Source organism: Amblyraja radiata, chromosome 38, assembly GCF_010909765.2.
Source record: "Amblyraja radiata isolate CabotCenter1 chromosome 38, sAmbRad1.1.pri, whole genome shotgun sequence".
Taxonomy (NCBI): domain Eukaryota; kingdom Metazoa; phylum Chordata; class Chondrichthyes; order Rajiformes; family Rajidae; genus Amblyraja; species Amblyraja radiata.
This window is the reverse complement of record NC_045993.1, coordinates 12,090,841-12,111,423: the sequence shown is the minus strand read 5'-3', so window position 1 is coordinate 12,111,423 and position 20,583 is coordinate 12,090,841. Positions and strand designations below refer to the sequence as shown.

Here is a 20,583-nt window from a genome sequence, read left to right as displayed (position 1 = left end):
CAATAGGGATCAAGATGCTAATTTCCGAGTATGAAAATGGCCATAACCTTTTTAATACTGGAGATATGAAAGTGAATTAGGTGTCAAATTAAACTTATTTTTATGCTTTATCTGATGGGATAAATTACAGGCTTGATTTTTTAAATCTCAAAATGTTGTAACATTGCTACACTTTGTCCTGCCCCACCTCCCTTCATGCTTTGCCTCCCCCCTCCCCCTCTTACAATCAGACTGATGGAGGTCTCAAACCGAAACGTCACCTGTCCATGTTCTCCAGAGATGCTGCCTGACCTGCTGAGTTCCTCCAGCACTTTTGTTTGTAAACCAGCATTTGCAGTTCCTTGTTCCGACACACCATGTAAACAATGCTGGGTGGAAATAGTCCCCAGAGAAGCATGTCCTCCATAGGTTGAACGCTGGCGGCGACAGTGCCCTCTGAGACGAGGCTGGCACGAGGGGGCGGGCAGGGGTGAGGAGAGGCGGCAGAGGGCGAGGGGTAGAGGGAATGGGATTCCCTGGGAGCAGGGAATGCTGAGCTCCCGGAGCGCCCTCTCCCACCAGCCGCTGCGTTACCTTCATCTCCGGCACGGTCTTCCCGTTAGGCTGGCTGTCGGATCGGCCTAGGATGCGGATGTTGCCCGCGGGGAACGGGCCGGAACTTCACGGGAAGCAGCGTGGAGGGAGGGGAACGCAGCGTAAAACGGCGACGGATACAAACGTTGGATTCTGCTGAAGGGATGAGTTCAGACCCTGGTGAAGAGAGAAGGAGCCATTTTACTGTCAGGGTGAAACACATAAAGTTAACGGAGATTGAACCAGCCCGCTCGATATTTACGGTCTGCCGCAACGTGGGAGGAAACCGGGGCACTCGGAGAAAACCCACGCTGGTCACGGGGAGAGCGTACCAGCTTCGTAAAGGCAGCACCCGAGGTTGGGATCGAACCCGGGACTCTGGCGCTGTGAGGCAGCAACTCTACCGCTGCGCCACCCAAATGGCAAGAGATAAGCAACAGAAATAGGTAGATGGAGTAAGGGGAAGGGTGGGGGGGTAGTTATAGTGGGGTTGATGGTGTGGAAGCAGGTAAGGGAGGGGGTGATTGTGTCCCGGGGAGCCGCGCGCGCCCGATCCACCCGCCGAACAACAGTGCCACCGACCAGAACAACCAAAGATCCTATAGCAGAGCAAGATAGATCACTCCTGCTAAATGCAATGGGCTGACGCAACGGAGCGGGGCACCCGGAGAAAACCCACGCTGGTCATGGGAAGAACGTACCAGCTCCGTACAGACAGCACCCGAGGTCGGGATCGAACCCGGGTCTCTGGCGCTGTGAGGCAGCAACTCTACCGCTGCGCCACTCAAACGGCAAGAGATAAGCAACAGAAATAGGTAGCGGAACGTGGGCCCTTTTTTCATCCATTTCAGTAACCCGACCCGACCCGACCCACAGTGTAATCAACGTTGCGGAGGAACAGTTTGTGTTAATATATTAAAATTCTGAAAATCAGGAGAAGATTTTTACCAAATAACTTTGATTTTTACGAGGATGTTTCCTTAACCGGCTTCCGTCTCCGCACTAGTATCTTTGCTCTGCTATGGGATCTTTGGTGCCGAGACGGAAGCCGGTTACGGAAATGGGGCCTAAAATTACCCATGAATCTGCCCATTTTCATCGAGTGGTCTATCTTGCTTGCTGTAGGATCTTTGAGAACAACGACCGGAACGCGCTCTGGTAGGCCTGACTCGCCCCACAGGCCTCCCAAGGGACGGCGGTGATGCCGGGCGGTGACGCCTGTCTCGGTTGAAGGAGCCTCAGAGGTGGCGGCGGTGGGAGCCTCGGTGGCAGTGGGGCCTTGCGGTCGATGAGCGTGAGGGGAAGACGATGGGGACCTGGCGTGGGGGGACCGCCGTGAGGGAGAGTGGGACAACGAAGGGGACCCAGTGTGGGGGTGGGGACTCTAGTTTAGAATCCTCTGCCCAGGGGATAAGTCTGTGTTTGTTTGTTCATTTGTTCCGGTGAAGCCGCTGTGCACACGGCAGCCAGACAACAGTCGCTTGTCTTTTCCATTTTGTTTTCACTTTTAACTTCGAGTTTTTGTGTACCTTGTGTGTTGTGATTGTCGGCAGACTGATATCCCTCTGGGGATGAATAAAGTCGTACCGTATCAGTGCACCAGCAGTTTGTGGTGGTGCCCTGGCCGTGGTGCGGAGGGAACTCCATGGATGGAAGTTGCTCTTTCTATCACCCGGGGCACCCGGAGAAAACCCACGCGGGTCACGGGGAGAACGCCCAAGCTCCGTACAGACAGCACCCGAGGTCAGGATCGAACCTGGGTCCCTGGCGCTGTGAGGCAGCAACTCTACCCGTGCCCCAAGTGCACTGGGCGTTTGTGGTGGTGAGGGGGGGAGGTGGGTGGTGAGTGGGAGCTGCCCTTTGCTCACCCTTCACTGCTGAAGGTCCTTGCAGAAGCTGAGCTGGGAGAGGGATTTCCTGATGGACGGGGTGTTGATGTCCGTCCCGTCCAGAGCCAGCAGCCGGCTGTGCAGGATCGCCCACTTCAGGCCCACCGTGCTGACCAGCAGCGGCCCCATCCGGCCCCTGTGGGTGGCTTGGCTGGAGTCAGTCGTCACGGAGACATGGAATGCATCCTTCCTTTGTTCCCACACTCCGGCTGTAGGGAAACGTCAACGTTCAAGAGGAACAGGAGCAGAATTAGGCCATTCGGCCCATCAAGTCTACATTACCATTCAATCATGGCTGATCTTTCTATCAGCCACGATCAGCACACAAACCAACCTCCCTTCCACTGACTCCATTTACACCTCACGCTGCCTCGGCAAGGCCAGCAGCATAAACAAGGACCAGTCGCACCCCGGCCACTCCCTCTTCGCCCCTCTCCCATCGGGCAAAAGGTACGGAAATGTGAAAACGCACACCTCCAGATTCAGGGGCAGTTTCTTCCCAGCTGTTATCAGGCAACTGAATCATCCTACCACAACCAGAGAGCAGTCCTGAACTACTATCTACCTCATTGGTGACCCTCAGATTCTCAGTTTCTTTAAGGAACTGCAGATGCTGGAACAATCGAAGGTAGACATAAATGCTGGAGAAACTCAGCGGGTGAGGCAGCATCTATGGAGTGAAGGAATGGGTGAAGTTTCGGCTCGAGACCCTATTTCAGACCTTCAGTCTGAGAAAGGGTCTCGACCCTAAACTTCACCCATTCCTTCGGTCCATAGATGCTGCCTCACCCGCTGAGTTTCTCCAGCATTTATGTCTACCTCAGATTTTCTTTGATCGGGCTTTACTGACTTTACCTTAAACTAAATGTTATTCCATTATCATGTATCTATACACTGTAAATGGCTCGATTGTCATCATGTATTGTCTTTCAGCTGAGTGGTTAGCACGCAATAAAAGCTTTCACCTGTACCCCTGTGACAATAAACCGTGGACTTGGTGGGCCGAAGGGCCTGTTTCCGCGCTGAATCTCTAAAGTCTACACACTGATGCAACACAAGGGCCATTCAGGCCAGCAATGGCCTATCCCACAATCGTCATCTTCTCACCGTAGACTTGAGACTTTTTCAATTTCCTGTTGGTTACGAATGACACCAATATAGACAATAGGTGCAGGCCATTCGGCCCTTCGAGCCAGCACCGCCATTCACTGTGATCATGGCTGATCATCCACATTCAGTACCCCGTTCCTGCCTTCTCCCCATATTCCCTGACTCTGCTATCTTTAAGAACTCTATCTAACTCTCTCTTGAAAGCATCCAGAGAATTGGCCTCCACTGCCTTCTGAGGCAGAGAATTCCACAGATTCACAACTCCCTGGGTAAAAAAGTGATTCCTCGTCTCCGTTCTAAATGGCTTACACCTTATTCTTAAACTGTGGCCCCTGGTTCTGGACTCCCCCAACATCGGGAACACGTTTCCTGCCTCTAGCGTGTCCAAACCCTTAATAATCTTCTATGTTTCAATAATATCCCCTCTGTTTCTTCCCAGCAGTTATCAGGCAACTGAACCATTTTACCACAACTAGAGAACTATCTATTTATTTATTTAAGAAGGAAGTGCAAATGCTGGAAAATCGAAGATAGACAAAAGTGCTGGAGAAACTCAGCGGGTGCAGCAGCATCTATGGAGCGAAGGAAATAGGCAACGTTTCGGGCCGAAACCCTTCTTCAGACTATCTACCTCATTGGTGAACCTCGGACTATCTTTGATCGGATGTTACTGGCTTTACCTTGCACTAAACAACTGAAGAAGGGTTTCGACCCGAAACATCTCCTATTCCCTTCGCTCCATAGATGCTGCTGCACCCGCTGACTTTCTCCAGCACCTTTGTCTACCTTTGATTTTCCAGCATCTGCAGTTCCTTCTTTAACACTAAACAACATTATTCCCTTATCACGCATCTATACATTGTAAATGTATTGTCCATTGGGACCGAGTGGGGCTGGTGGTGATGCCGGTACTCACTGGCGGATGCGGTGACAGGGCCAGGGCTACGGGCCAGCTCCACGAGCAGCCCAGGGTAGGCCGGGTGCAGGAGGTAGAGGCGGTACTGGCCGTCCCGCTCAGAGTCGCCCCCCGGAGCCTGTGAGTGAATAGAGAGGAACATGTTTATGGAGCAGCACAGTGGCGCAGCGAAGCCTGTAGTCAGGGTCGAACCCGGGTCCCTGGCGCTGTGAGGCAGCAGCTCTACCGCGGCGCGACTGTTCGCACGTTCTCCCCATCACCTGTGTAGGTTTTCTCCCAGATCTCTGGTTTCCTCCCACATGCCAAAGACGTACAGGTTTGTAGGTTATTTTTTTAGGTTTTTCTTTAGTTTAGAGGTACAGCGTGGAAAAAGGCCCTTCTGCGCCATGAGAGCCCAGAGTCACACACCTCCCAAGACCCACTCAGAGACCTGCTGCTGCCCACCAGCATAGACACAAAATAAGTAACTCAGCGGGACAGGCAGCATCAATGGAGAGAAGGAATGGGTGACGTTTCGGGTCGAGACCCTTCTTCAGACCGACCCGAAACGTCACCCATTCCTTCTCACCAGAGATGCTGCCTGTGTCCCCAATGTCGGTCGCCATCCGGCACCAGAGACTCTGGCCCAGCGAGGGGGGGCCCAACCCGTCCCCTCCCCAGGGAGGGCCACTAGGCATCCGCGAGGCTCATGTACAGGGATCAGTCATTCACCCAGGCAAAAGGGCTGCTCCTCTTCCTACTCCCTGCCCCCTCCTGCAGGGACCAGCTCCTCTCCTGTGCCACTCCCCACCGTGGAGCCGCGCCCCACAGCAGAGCGGCCCACCTTAGGGTGGAGATGACACGCCCTCACTCCCCACGGCAGAGCTGCCCTACCTACGATCCCCACAGTGGAGCTGCCACGCCCGCACTCCCCACAGTGGAATTGCCTCACCCACACTCCCCACGGTGGAGCTGCTCCACCCCTGCTCCCCACAGTGGAGTTGCCTCGTACATAATCCCCACGGCGGAGCTACACTACCCACACTCCCCACGGTGGAGCTGACCCACCCACACTCCCCATGATAATTGCATGACAAACTACCAAATCGTTGCAAACACCCTTCTTTGAGTTGAATTGAACTGAGAGATACAGCGTGGAAACAGGCCCTTCGGCCCACTGAGTCCATGCCGACCATCGATCGACCCATTCACACTAGTTCTATGTTATCCGCTCCCTACACACTAGGGGGGCAATGCACAGAGGGCCAATTAACCTACGAACCTGCACGTCTTTGGGATGTGGGAGGTGAGCAGAGCGACTGGAGGAAACCTAAGGGGTCACAGGGAGAACGTGCAAACTCCACACAGGCAGCACCTATGACCTTCAGGTAGGGACCCTGCCGGCCTTACCCGCTTTGGCCAATCTTTGACAACGGATTCACCGACATGATCGGCCCTCAACTATCAGCTGAAAGGCCCAACAAGCCCCTCCATCCAAGAATAACTGAAGACAGACACAAAATGCTGGAGTACCTCAGCGGGACAGGCAACATCTCTGGATAGAAGGAATGGGTGAACTCCCGGGATGGCGGGGCTGACATATGACGACATACAATGGGCTTGTATTCATTGGAATTTAGAAGGATGAGATGGGATCTTATAGAAACATAAAATTCTTAAGGGATTGGACTGGCCAGATACAGGAAAAATGTTCCCGATGTTGGGGGAGTCCAGAACCAGGGGTCACAGTTTAAGAATAGAATAGAATAGAATAGAATGCCATTTTATCGTCACTATACACATGTACAATGAGATTAAAAGCAGCTCCTACTCAGTGCAGACATGTAATTAATGCAAAAAACAAAAAACAAAACAAGGGGGGGGGGGGGGGGGATAAGGTGCACAGTTCTGCGGCGCTATATACATATCTATAAAAAGACAATGGATGAATAGAGTGAATAAATAGGATTCCTATATACAGTATGGGTTATTGCACATATTAAAAATTACAGTTACAGTACAAATTACAGTAGGTGGATAGATGGAAGTCCGGGGGTTAGGCTGTGAAGTCAGTACATGTGTGAGTTCAGGGAGGTTATGGCTTTTGGAAAGCAACTGTTTGTCCTTGTTCTGATGCACCTATAGCGCCTCCCTGAGGGCAGCAGGTCGAACAGGCCAAACGCAGGATGGGAGCTGTCCTTGATGATGTTCTTCGCCCTGCTGAGGCAGCGGGAGGTGTAAATGTCCATCAGGGAGGGGAGAGGGCAGCCAATGATCTTCTGTGCTGCCCTAACTACCCTCTGAAGCCTCTCCCTGTCTGCCATGGTGCAGCTGCCGTACCATGCTGTAATGCAGTATGTCAGCAGGCTCTCAATGGACGAGCGGTAGAAGGTCAGCAGCAGGTTGGAGTCCAGGTTGTGCTTCCTGAGGACCCTCAGGAAGTGCAGCCGCTGCTGAGCTTTCTCGATGTCTGTCCAGGAGATGTCAGCGGAGATGAGGACGCCGAGAAACCGGAAGGTGTAGACCCTCTCCACACACTTGCCGTTGATGTATAGGGGGGCTAAGTCGGTGCTGTGCCTCCTGAAGTCGACAATGAGCTCCTTTGTTTTCTTGGTGTTCAGAGCCAGGTTGTTTTCTGAGCACCAGGCTGTCAACTTCAGGACTTCCTCTCTGTAGGCTGCCTCGTCTCCCCTTGAGGTGAGTCCGACTACTGTAGTGTCGTCAGCAAACTTGACGATGCGGTTGTTGTTGTGGGCCGGACTACAGTCGTGGGTGTAGAGACAGTATAGGAGGGGGCTTAGCACACAGCCCTGTGGGGAGCCGGTACTCAACATGCGAGTGGAGGAGAGGTGGGGGCCGAGTCTCACAGTCTGGGGCCGGTTGGTGAGGAAGTCCTTTATCCAGGCACATGTGAGAGTGGGGAGGCCGAGAGTGACCAGTTTGTCGATGAGAATGTCCGGAATGATAGTATTGAAAGCTGAGCTGTAATCCACAAAGAGCATCCGGACGTAGCTCTGCCTCTGCTCCAGATGGCTCAGCACAGAGTGGAGAGCTACGGTGATGGCGTCTTCTGTGGATCTGTTTGGGCGATAGGTGAATTGGTGGGGGTCGATGTCTGGAGGGAGATAGTCCTTGATGTGCTGGAGGACCAATCTCTCGAAGCACTTCGTGATTACCGGAGTGAGGGCCACGGGACGGTAATCATTTAGGCTGGTGATGGGAGACTTCTTCGGCACTGGGACGATTGTGGCTGATTTTAGGCAGGACGGAATAACTGCCTGGTCCAGGGAGAGGTTGAAGATTCTGGTGAAGATGACGGTGAGCTGGTGGGCACACGCTTTGAGCACCTTACCAGGTACTCCATCTGGGCCGGCAGCCTTCTTGGGGTTCACTGCCAGGAGCACCCGTCTGACATCGTGCTCCCTTACAGTGAGTGGAGTAGTACAGGAGCCAGGTGAGGGTGGGAGCAGGGCTGTAGCAGATGAGTGCTGCTGTTGTGGTGTTTCAAAGCGGGAAAAGAAGCAATTTAGCTTCTCTGCCAGCGGCGCACTCAGGTCTTCTGTCGTTGTGGCACAGCCTCTGTAGTTTGTGATGTCTTGTATGCCCCGCCATACCTCCCGTGTATTATTGCTGGACAAGTGGGACTCTATGCTCCTCTTGTGGTCCACCTTGGCTTTTTTAATCCCACTTTTCAGATGGGCTCGAGCAGCCCTGTACAGAGCTCTGTCACCTGACCTGAAGGCAGCATCGCGGGCTCTGAGGAGTGTGCGGACCTGGCTGGACATCCAGGGTTTCTGGTTTGGGAAAACCCGAATGTTTTTGTCCACAGTCACGTTTCCGATGCAGAACTTGATATAGTCCAGCACCGTTCCTGTGAATGTTTCCAGATCCTGGTGTTCGAATATGTCCCAGTTTGTCTGTATGAAGCAGTCCTGTAGTTTGGAGAGTGCATTTTCAGGCCAGGTTGTAACAGACTTTATGGTGGGCCTGGCACTGCGTCTGAGGGGGGTGTAGGCTGGGGAGAGCAGGAGGGAGAGATGATCTGACTGACCGAGTTGGGGGAGGGGAATGGCTCTATACGTGTGCTTGATATTGGTGTAGACATGATCCAGCGTGTTCTCCCCTCTAGTAGAACACTTGACATGTTGATAAAATTTCGGCAGTACAGTCTTCAAGTTGGCCTTGTTAAAGTCCCCTGCAATTATGTGAACACCTTCGGGGTGGGCCCGCTGCTGTTCGTTAATGGTGTTCAGCAGGAGAGAGAGCGCCGTGTTTACATTGGCGTCGGGTGGAATATACCCAGCCGTGACAATCACTACTGTTAGTTCTCTCGGTAGAAAAAAAGTCCGGCATCTTACAGACATGTACTCGAGGTCAGGGGAACAATGTTTGTCTATGATTGTCCCGTTGTTGCACCAGTTCTCATGCACGTAGATACAGAGGCCCCCTCCCCTGCTCTTACCGGAGTCCATAGTCCTGTCCCCGCGGAGCAGAAAGCATCCTGCTAGCTGCATGCTAGCATCAGGTATCCCCGGGTGAAGCCAGGTTTCGGTGATAATCAAAACACAGCAGTCACAAACATATCGAAACATAAGAGGTTGATTTAGGACTGAGATGAGGAAAAACGTTTTCACCCAGAGAGGGTGTGAATCTGTGGAATTCTCTGCCACAGAAGGCAGTGGAGGCCGATTCACTGGATGTTTTCGAGAGAGAGTTAGATCTAGCTCTTGGGGCTAACGGAATCAAGGGATATGGGGAGAAAGCAGGAACGGGGTACTGATTTTGGATGATCAGCCATGATCATATTGAATGGCGGTGCTGGCTCAAAGGGCTGAATGGCCTACTCCTGCACCTATTGTCTATGTTTCTATGAGCTTTCTTCAGACTGAGTCAGCGGAGAGGGACACTAGAGATATGGAAGGGTAAGGTGTGGAAACAACAGATCAACGTCAGTGTGGGAATGGGGGGGTAACTGGAGATTGACTTGGACCACCAGAAGCAAGGAGCCCGCTCCCTCATGGTTCCCCTCCACTCACCGAAGGTTTTGTTCGGCATTCTCCGGCCCAGAACAGGAATGCTGACCTCCCGTCAGGCAGGGGTACCGAGGCTGCCTCCGATCCCTGGCTCCGGCAGTCCAGCTCCGCGGCCCACAGCTCCTGGCCCGAGCTCCCATCGATGATCAGACTCTATTGGAAACAAAAAACACTGTTAGACAAAGATAGACACAAAAAGATGCAGTAACTCAGCGGGCAGGCAGCATCTCTGGAGAGAAGCAATGGGCGACGTTTTGGGTCGAGACGTCTTAAGAAATGTCTCGGCCCGAAACGTCACCCATTCCTACTCTCCAGAGATGCTGCCTGTCCTGCTGAGTCACTCCAGTTTTTTGTGTCTATCTTCGGTTTAAACCAGCATCTTCAGTTCCTTCCTACACTGTTAGACAATGGTCCCATTCTGTCCAGCAAAGAGCTGGAGGTTCAATTGCAGGCGTTAAAGCACAGCTGACAGCAAGCTGACTCCAGTACAGTTACTGAGCCTGTAAAGTGGAGTCGCAGAGAGCGGTGGTATTTTGTGCTTTGTTTTTCCGAAGACTCTGGAACCAATTGGTTTCACCTTTTATTATACAATACACTGCCATTAGACCCAGCAGTGAAAGTGTCCTCTCGTACATCACTATTTCAACGGAACGTTTCGAGCCACCGACATTTAGGCCTGACACCACCAGCACAGTTAGACACAAAATGCTGGAGTAACTCAGCGGGTCAGGCAGCATCCTTGGAGAAAAGGAATAGGTGATGTTTCGGGCCAATACCTGAAACATCACCTGTTCCTTCTCTCCAGAGATGCTGCCTGACCCGCTGAGTTACTCCAGCTTTTTGTGTCTATCACCCATACACTAGTTCTACCCGACACACTAGGGAAGCCAATTAACCTACAAACTTGAAAGTCTTTAGAGTGTGGGAGGAAACCTTGCTATTGAGGGAGTGCAGCGTAGGTTAACAAGGTTAATTCCCGGGATGGCGGGACTGTCATATGCTGAGAGAATGGAGCGGCTGGGCTTGTACACTCTGGAATTTAGGATGAGAGGGAATCTTATTGAAACATATAAGATTATTAAGGGTTTGGACACGCTAGAGGCAGGAAACATGTTCCCGATGTTGGGGGAGTCCAGAACCAGGTGCCACAGTTTAAGAATAAGGGGTAAGCCATTTAGAACGGAGATGAGGAAACACTATTTTCACACAGAGAGTTGTCTATGGGGTTGTCTAGGGATATGGGGAGAAGGCAGGAACGGGGTAATGATTGTGGATGATCAGCCATGATCACATTGAATGGTGGTGCTGGCTCGAAGAGCCAAATGGCCTACTCCTGCACCTATTGTCTATTGAAACTGAAGCTTCCCGGAGAAAACCCTCGCAGGTCACGGGACGTACAAACTCCATACAGACAGCGCCTGTAGTCGGGATCGAACCCTGGCCCCTGGTGCTGTGAGGCAGCAACTCTACCGCTGCACCACCGTACCGCCCCACGGGACACAGAGCTGAAAGAAGCAGAACAGACAAGTCTCCAGCTCACACCTTCCTCGTGCCGTTCCCACTGGCCACCTGGATCAGGAAATCCGGGACTTTGTCGTCGTTGAAGAACCCGGCCACAGGAGCGCTGGAAGGAAAATGATTCTTATTACACAGAGGGAGGGAATATTCTGCCGCCAACCATTCTGTGGCACGGTGGGCCGCGGCCTGTAGGGGGAGCCGCCGAGCCGCACCATTCTCTCCCAGTGGACTATATCTGTAGACTTTGCCAATCAGGGATACTGCTTCAATTTGGCTTTATACTTTACTGCAAAGATCCTATAGCAAGCAAGATAGTCCACTCCTCCTAAATCCAATGGGCTGACGTGTAGTACGCAACGTAGCGGAACGTGGGCCATTTCTTCGGCCATTTCAGTAACCCGACCCGACTTTGGTTATCCCTCTCGCCGTGTAATCAACGTTGTGGGGGGACAGTTTGTGTTAATAAATTATAATTGAGGAGAAAATGAGGAGAAGATTTTTACCAAAGAACTTAGATTTTTACGAGGATGTTTCCGTAACCGGCTTCCGTCTCCGCACTAGTATCTTTGCTTCGCTACGGGATCTTTGGTGCGGAGACGGAAGCCGGTTACGGAAATGGGGCCGAAAATTACCCATGACTGTACAACGTCGAGTGGACTATCTTGCTCGCTATAGGATCTTTGCTTTACTGGACTGCGTGTATTACTGAGCGTTTGCACGTGATAATGAAGCACCAGTGACTAGAGGACGTCGATTATGCCTCAGACGTTTCTGGTAAACACCGTCCCCAACAAGAGAGAGTCTCTGATGATCTATTTAGTTTAGAGATACAGTGCAAAAACAGGCCCTTCGGCCCACCGAGTCCGTGCCGACCAGCGATCCACGCACAACACTATCCTACACGCACTAGTAAGTAAACTTTATTTATATAGCACATTTTAAGTCAACTTGCATTGACCCCAAAGTGCTTCACATAAATTAAATAATAAGTTCCATTGCAAACCATAGAAAAAGGTTTTAAAATAAATAAATAAATAAATAAATAAATAGATAAATAGAAAATGGACACAACATATTATAGAGTTCAACACAAACGTCCCCCCACAGCAGAATCAAAACATTTCCACTGTGGGGAAAGGCACCAGAAAGTTAAGTCCTCTTCCTCTGTGAAACACCCGAGGGACTATTTACAATTAAATTGATATAATCAATGTGGTGGGTGATGGGGGCTGGGGCGCGATAGGCCAGGATAGAGGGGGGGAGGGAAGGTGAGAGGGATGGAGGAAGAGAGGATGGGGCACGAGGACGGGGAGGCAAGAGCTTGGGGAAGGGTAGGATTGTGGGTGTGAGTGTGTGTGACTGGGTGGGGGGGGGTGGTGTACGGTGGTCCGGTCTACCATTCGATGCTGGGCATCCCATCGGGTACGTACTCACCCATTGATGGTGCTGCCGACCGCCTGCCACACTTGGCGTAGCTGTGTGCCCCTCAGCAGCTGCAGCTGGTTCTTGGTGGTGAGCAGCAGCTCCATGGGGTCCTCGCCCGGACTACCCACAGCCTGCACGTCCTGCACAGAGCCGTTACCACTGGGGGGGACAAACACCATCATCACAAGTTTAGTTTAGAGATACAGCGCGGTTACAGGCCCTTCGGCCCACCGAGTCCGCACCGCCCAGCGATCCCCACACATATCCTACACACACACGAGGGACAATTTACAATTATTCCAAATCAATTCACCTACAAACCCGTACGTCTTTGGAGTGTGAGAGGAAACCGGAGCACCAGGAGAAAACCCACATGGTCACGGGGAGAACGTACAAACTCTGTACAGACAGCACCCGTAGTCAGGATCGAACCCGGGTCTCTGGCGCTCTGAGGCAGCAACTCTACTGCTGCGCCACCAAATCACCATCAGCCTCATCACCACCTGAATCCTCCCAGTGTCCTCCCTAACATCCTCCCCCCCCCCCCTCCACGTGTATCAATTACCTCTACCCCCCCTCGTACAAATCACCCCCTTCCCCCCTCCACAGGGTACAAATTACCCACAAACCAACCTCCCTTCCACTGACTCCATCTGCACCTCACTCTGCCTCGGCAAGGCCAGCAGCAGCATAATCAAGGACAAGTCTCACCCTGGCCACTCCCTCTTCTCCCCTCTCCCATCGGGCAAAAGGCATAGAAGTGTGAAAACGTACACCTCCAGATTCAGGGACAGATTCTTCCCAGCTGTTACCAGGCAACTGAACCATCCTACCACAACTAGAGAGCAGTGCTGAACTACTAACTACCTCATTGGTGACCCTCGGACTATCCTTGATCGGACTTTACTGGCTTCACCTTGCACTAAGTGTTACTCACGTTATTCCCTTTATCTGTACACTGTGGAAGGCTCGATTGTAATCATGTATTGTCTTTCCACTGACTGGTTAGCACACGACAGAAGTTTTTCACTGTCCTTCGGTAAACGTGACAATAAACTAAACAAACATTCTCTCTCTACGTCTCCATGGATGCTGCTTCACCCACTCAGCATTTGCAGCACTTTATGTTTTTATCTCAGGTTTCCATCATCTGCATTTTAATTTTATTTTCTCTGTGCAGTGGGCAGGTTCTATAGACCTGCACGGGAAGGTAGACGCTCCCGCCCCCACAAGTCTCGGGAAGATGGAGCTCGTCAGCCTGGGAAGCTGGTCCATCTAGGAGAGGGAAAACTCTGATTTAAAATCTCCACTGCCTTGTGGCCATATCCAGTCATTGGAAAAGGCTCCAGGAGTAAACCTCAAGAAAATCCGAAGTGGGAGCCCCTAAGGCAGTTCGTCGTTGTCTACAACCTCGCTCTGGCAGCTCCTGCGACGGCGCTGGTGCCAAACTGTAACGGCCCTGCTGTTTCTTTAGATCGATCAGCGACGTGGAGAGGGGGGGCATGCTGCATGGGCCACAGCCTGTCCTCCATATGACATCGCCCAGGCTTGCATCCGACCACACATCACCTGCAAACTAGGATGCATCACCCATGGTCAGTCATGACCGAGGGGGGGGCTACTATTTTGATTTTTGTTTCCCTTTATCACACACCAGGTCCTCTACAACTGGAGACTGAGAGAGCACAACACCCTCTAAACTGGCTTTGGACAGAGTATAAAATATCATCGGAGCGCAGCACTGGGGAATCGACAGTCCTGGCAAAGGGAGGTGGGCCGGGTCAGCTGCGGTGTGAGTGACCACAGCTACATACAGTGGCACAATAGCCACATTACCAGCCCCACACATGAAGTTTTAGTTCTAGAGATACAGGCCCTTTGGCCCACCGAGTCCGTGCCGACCAGCGATCCCCGCACAATATCAGGCTGTTATCAGACAACTGAATCATCCTACCACAACCAGAGAGCAGTGCTGAACTACTATCTACCTCTTTGGTGACCCTTGGACTATCCTTGATTGGACTTTGCTGGCTTTACCTTGCACTATACGTTATTCCCTTTATCATGTATCTATAATAATGGCTGTATTAGACAATCGGTGCAGGAGTAGGCCATTCGGCCCTTCAAGCCAGCACCGCCATTCATTGTGATCATGGCTGATCATCCACAGTACCCCATTCCTGCCTTTTCCCCATATCCCCTGATTCCGCTATCTTTAAGAGCTCTATCCAACTCTTTCTCGAAAGCATACATAGAATTGGCCTCCGCTGTTTTCTGAGGCAGAGAATTCCACAGATTCGCAACCCTCTGTGTGAAAAAGTTTTTCCTCATCTCTGTTCTAAATGGCTTACCCCTTATTCTTAAACTGTTGTAATAATTTAATGGCTTTCTGCTGACTGGATAGCACGCAACAAAAGCTTTTCACTGTACCTCGGTACATGTAACAATAAATTAAAGTAACTAACTAACTTACTATCCTACACACACTAAGGACAATTTACATTTATACCAAGTCAATGAACTTCATGCACATCATTGAAGTGTGGGAGGAAACTGAAGATCTCGGAGAAAACCCACGCAGGTCATGGGGGAGAACGTACAAACTCCGAACAGACAGCACCCGTAGTCAGGATCAAACCTGGGTCTCTGATGCTGTAAGGCAATAGCTCTACCGCTGCGCCCCAAGTGTTTGAGGAAATGCTTGAGAATGGGTGCCTGAACTTCACACACTGCGGCATTACCAGGTGAGGCTTTATAAGGCGCTGGGCAGGCCGCATTTGGGGTATCGTGACCAGTATTGGGCCACATGTCAGGACGGATATGCTGGTGTTGGAGAGGGTCCAGGGGAGGTTTACAAGAATAATACCAGGAATGATAGGGTTAATATACGATGAGTGTTTGACGGCACTGGGCCTCTACTCACTGGAGTTTAGAAGGATGAGGGGGGATCTAATTGAAACATCGACTAGTGAAAGGCCTGGATAGAGTGGATGTGGTGAGGATGTTTCCACTAGTGGGAGAGTCAAGGACCAAAGGTCATAGCCTCAGAGTAAAAGGACGTACCTTTACTCATGTATTCAAGAGAGAGTTGGATTTAGCTCTTAGGACTAATGGAATCTCGGGATATGGGGAGAAAGCAGGAACTGGGTACTGATTCTGGATGATCAGCCATGATCATATTGAATGGTGGTGCTGTCTCGAAGGGCCGCATGGCCTACTCCTGCACCTATTTTCTATGTTTAGAAAGGAGATGAGAAGGAGAGTGGTGAATCTGTGGAATTCATTGCCACAGACGGCTGTGGAGTCCGTCATTGGGTATTTTTAAGGCAGAGATTGACAGATTACATTAATAAGGATGTCAGGGGCTATGGGGAGGCGGCAGTAGAATGGGGTTGAGAGGGAAAGATAGAACAGCCAATACTGAATGGCAGAATAGACTTGATGGGCCGAATGGCCTAATACGGTCCCTAGAATTTACTGCATTTATCAATTAACCATCCTCTGGTAAACGGTCTCATTTAGTTTGAGGACTCTGAACGTGCTCCCAGAGACCAGCAGAGGGCAGTATTGTTCAGGGCTCCAGCTATTTGACTGCTGGCTTTGGATCCACTCAGTTTAGTTTAGAGAAACAGGCCCTTCGGCCCACCGAGTCCGTACCGACCGGCGATCCCCACACATTGACACTATCCTTCACACACTAGGGTCAATTTACAATTGTACCAAATTCAATTATCCTACAAACCTGTAGGTCTTGAGCGTGGGAGGAAACCGGTGAAAACGCACGCAGGTCACAGGGAGAACGTGCAAACTCCGTGCAGACAGCACCCGTAGTCAGGATCGAACCCGGGTCTCTGGCGCTGTGAGGCGGTAAGTCTACCACAGCGCCACCCTTGAATGGAGCCTTCATCGGCTGCTCTTTCAGTGAGCTTGGGTTATGAGTGGTGGTGGTGGGGGGGGGGGGTCCCCAGGGGTCATGGCACAGTGAGGATACCGATTGGGGAAGGGTCATTGTGATCATCCCAGGATTTGGTGAGCTTATCCCCAGCATGAACTACATTAACCCCAGGGCTGGGTTAGATTACCCTGAGCTGAACGATCGGCACGTCTGCCTTAGATCCGCCACAGTCTTAGAATAAACGGGAGATCATTTAAGACTGAGGTGAGAAAAAACTTTTTCACCCAGAGAGTTGTGAATTTGTGGAATTCCCTGCCACAGAGGGCAGTGGAGGCCAAGTCACTGGATGGATTTAAGAGAGAGTTAGATAGAGCTCTAGGGGCTAGTGGAGTCAAGGGATATGGGGAGAAGGCAGGCACGGGTTATTGATAGGGGGACGATCAGCCATGATCACAATGAATGGCGGTGCTGGCTCGAAGGGCCGAATGGCCTCCTCCTGCACCTATTTTCTATGTTTCTATGTTTACCCTGGGAGATAACATCCCCGGGGTTAGGTCACTCTAAGACCATGGACACAATAACCCCAGGGACACACTCACCCCAGGGCTGAGACACTCTAGCCTTGCAGCTGCGGCTCGCCTGCAGTCCGTTTATCTATTCTTTTTTTGTTTTATTTTGTCCCGTTTTTAGTTTATTTCGGTTTATTTAGTTGTGTATGTGTGGGGGGGTGGGTGTAACATGTTTTTTGACTCTTCCATCGGGGGGGATGCGACCTTTCTTGCCATATCCCCCGTCTCCGTGTCCGTCTGCGCTGAGGCCTATCATGGAGCTGGCGGCCTCCAACTGCGTCCGACCTCGAGGCTCCGGAGACAGAGCCAGGACTTACCAACGCGAGGCTGGCCGACTTCGGGGCTGTGGTTTCGGTGCGACCCAACTTCCGACCCGACTTTGGAGCCTCGGAGGCTTGGCCGCCGGCCAGTGGACGACATCGTCGGGAGCTCACAGGTTGGTGACCTGTTTTTCCGGAGCTCCCGCAACTACAGCTGCGTCCGCTGGACTGGAGGGCGGCAGCTTCGGCAGCTTCGACCGCCCCGGGCCGCAGAGTTTGAACCGGCCCGTTTGCGGAGCTCGGATTCAGCCGCGGGACTTGCACACCATCACCCGGCGGGGTCACAACATCGGAGGCTTGGATTGCCTCGGCGCAGAGGGAGAGCAAGGAGGGAAGAGACAATGACTTTGGGACTTTAAACTGTGTTGAGTGTTTGTTTTGTTATTATTCTATGTTATGACTGCAGGCTAAACCATTCCGTTGCACTGAAAAGTGCAATGACAATAAAATTGAATCCAATCCAATCTAGGCCCAAGGTTGGGACACTCTAGGCCCAGGGTTCGATCATTGCAACACCAAAGTTGGGTTACTCTAACACACTAACCTCAGGGTTGAAGACAGGTATATTAAGAACATTTCAAAGATATTTGCAGTACATGAATGAGAAAGGTTTAGATGGATATGGGTCAAACTCAGAAAAATGTGACTAACATAGCTGGGTATCTTGGTCGGCATGGAGAGTTTGGGCTGAAGGGCCTATTTCCGTGATGTAGGACTCTCAAAGTGTGGTGTGCCATAGATATGGTCGACACAGAACTTTTCTCTCAGGATAGAAATGGAAAAGACAATTAGCTTGAAGGTGAGGGGGGGGGGGGGTGAAGTTTATATGTTTTTTTTACACCGTTATGCAGGTAATATGGATGATGTGCAGGCAGATGAGATCAATTGAACCTGGCATCATGTTCAACACAGACAATGTGGGCCGAAGGGCCTGCTCCCGTGCTGTACTGTTCTGTGTGTGGTTACTGTAAATTGCAGAGTGGACCCCTTCCCACCCTGGGCTCAGCAAGGTGGTCTCTCAGTGAAACTACCCCCCTCTTGTCGATTAGATGTACAAGGTGCCACAGTGGTAGAGTTGCTTCCTTACAGTGCCAGACACCCAGGTTTGATCCTGACTACGGGTGCTGTCGGTGTGGAGTTTGTACATTCTCCCTGTGACCATGTGGGTTTTCTCCGGGTGTTCTGGTTTCCTCCCACACTGCAAGGCCGTGCAGGTTTGTAGGTTAATTGGCTTTGGTAAAAGAACTGCCCCTGGTGTGTAGGATAGTACTGGTGTACAGGGTGATCGCTGGTCAGCGCGGACTCGGTGGATTGAAGGGCCTCGGTGTATCTCTAAAGTCTAAAGTACAGAATCTTCCACATCCCAGGAGGAGCCGAGGTTGTATACAGCTGCAGTCCACCACGGGAACTGACCTCCCCACCATTGAAGGCATTTAGAATCGCTGCCTCAAAATGGCAGCCAGCATCATCAGAGTCCCACAACACTCTCATTTCACCCCTGCCATCGGGAAGAAGAACTATGATGTCCAGGTTCAGGGGCAGCTTCTTCCCTGCAGCCATCAGGCTATTAAACACCACAAACGCCAAATACGCTCTAAACATCCTAGTCCTGGGGGCATTGGTTAGTCTTTTTGCACTATTATTGTTTGTTTGTTTGTTTTATGTATATATATATGTATGTATGTATGTATGTGTGTGTACACACACACACATATATACATAAATACATTATATAAATACATTTGTGTAGGAAGGAACTGCAGATGCTGGTTTAAACCGAAGATAGACACAAAAAGCTGGAGTAACTCAGCGGGACAGGCAGCATCTCTGGAGAGAAGGAATGTGTGACGTTTCGGGTCGAGATGTATATACATATACATTTTATACATAATATACATTGTGTGTGTGTGTGTGTGTGTGTATATGTGCATGTGTATATATATATATATATATAAAGGCGCCCATATATATATATAAAGGCGCCCATTAAATAAAATTTATTATTATTATTATTATATATATATATATATATAATGTATAAACACACAGATATATATATCTTCTATCTACATCTATCTTCTTCTATCTATCTATCTATCTATCTATCTATCTATCTATCTATCTATCTATCTATCTATCTATCTATCTATCTATCTTCTATACTATTACTAAAACTCTCATTTTGTCCTCTTCCGGTTTGCGTTATTTTTAAATTTGCGCAATAACGATCCCCCATAGCGCTACAATTTTTTGCCACCTTACTCGCCATTCTCTTGTGCTGCAAGTCAAATAAGTTTTGTTCCGATCGGTGAAATAGTACAAAAGTTGTGAGGGTTTAGAAATCGTAAAAAACGCCCATTCGGGCACCCGCTGTCAATCACGGCGGCGAGGAGAATAAAAAGCTGAAGAAGCGCAGTGTGTTGAGCCGCGTGCGGGAAGAGAGCAGCTTGCCGAGAGTGAGCAGCGTGCGGGCTGCTTCTGCGACGAGCACAACGAGCCGGGGCAGCTGCTGAGTTGAACCGGAAGCCTCCGAGTGAAAGCGGAGTGGGACCGGGAGCTACTGGGTGAGGCCGAAAGCTGAGGTGCGGGGTGAGCAGAGTGCGGGCAGCATCTGCTGCGACCACCCCCAATGGGTCCCACTTAGTCTAGTATATATATAAAATATGAGTATGTGTGTATATATAAATAAAATGTTGAGGCGCCATCTTGTGGCCGAGCCACTTTGGTCTCGAATCTTCGTATGTCGAGGTCAATCTCTCGCGTGAACTGGCGTGGTCTGGGCCGACCAATCAACGTCGATCTGGGTGATCAGGTGACTGGGTGCAGCAGACGAGAGACTTCACTTGGTAGCCATCGCTTTTGTACATATATTAAACTGTGTTTAAATATTAACTGAGTGTACAAAACGTGAACCTCTTCAAAGTTATATGTATATATAACTATATGTGTATATATATATTTAAACAAATACACACACACACATACTCTTATTTTTTTTATATATATATGTATATGTGTGTGTGTGAACGTATAGGTTACAGGGTGCTATGTTTACATTTTCTGTAGTGCTGCTGTAAGTTAGAATTTCATCGTTCTGTTTGGGACATATGACAGAAACAGGCCCTTCGGCCCAACTTGTCCACACTGGCCAACAATGTCCCAGCTACATTAGTCCCACTTGCCTGCCCTTGGTCCATATCCCTCCAAACCTGTCCTATCCATGTACCTGTCTAACCGTTTCTTAAACGATGGGATAGTCCCTGTCTCAACTACCTCCTCTGGCAGCTTGTTCCATACACCCACCTCCCTTTGTGTGAAAAAGTTACCCCTCAGATTTCTATTAAATCTTTTCCCCT

General features: G+C 50.6%; 1 protein-coding gene across 1 annotated transcript in view; it reads right to left on the bottom strand.

The window, feature by feature from the left end:
- Window positions 1-236: 236 nt before the first annotated feature.
- fam234b (family with sequence similarity 234 member B) overlaps window positions 237-20,583 on the bottom strand; it is a 50,426-nt gene continuing 30,079 nt past the window's right edge. The window contains exons 8-13 of the mRNA XM_033013607.1: window positions 12,453-12,602; window positions 11,043-11,124; window positions 9,504-9,653; window positions 4,489-4,606; window positions 2,442-2,671; window positions 237-750 (exon numbers count right to left, since the gene is read on the bottom strand). Coding sequence (XP_032869498.1) covers window positions 2,445-2,671; window positions 4,489-4,606; window positions 9,504-9,653; window positions 11,043-11,124; window positions 12,453-12,602 — 727 coding nt within the window. The 3' untranslated portion in view covers window positions 237-750; window positions 2,442-2,444. The remainder of the gene's footprint in view (window positions 751-2,441; window positions 2,672-4,488; window positions 4,607-9,503; window positions 9,654-11,042; window positions 11,125-12,452; window positions 12,603-20,583) is intronic.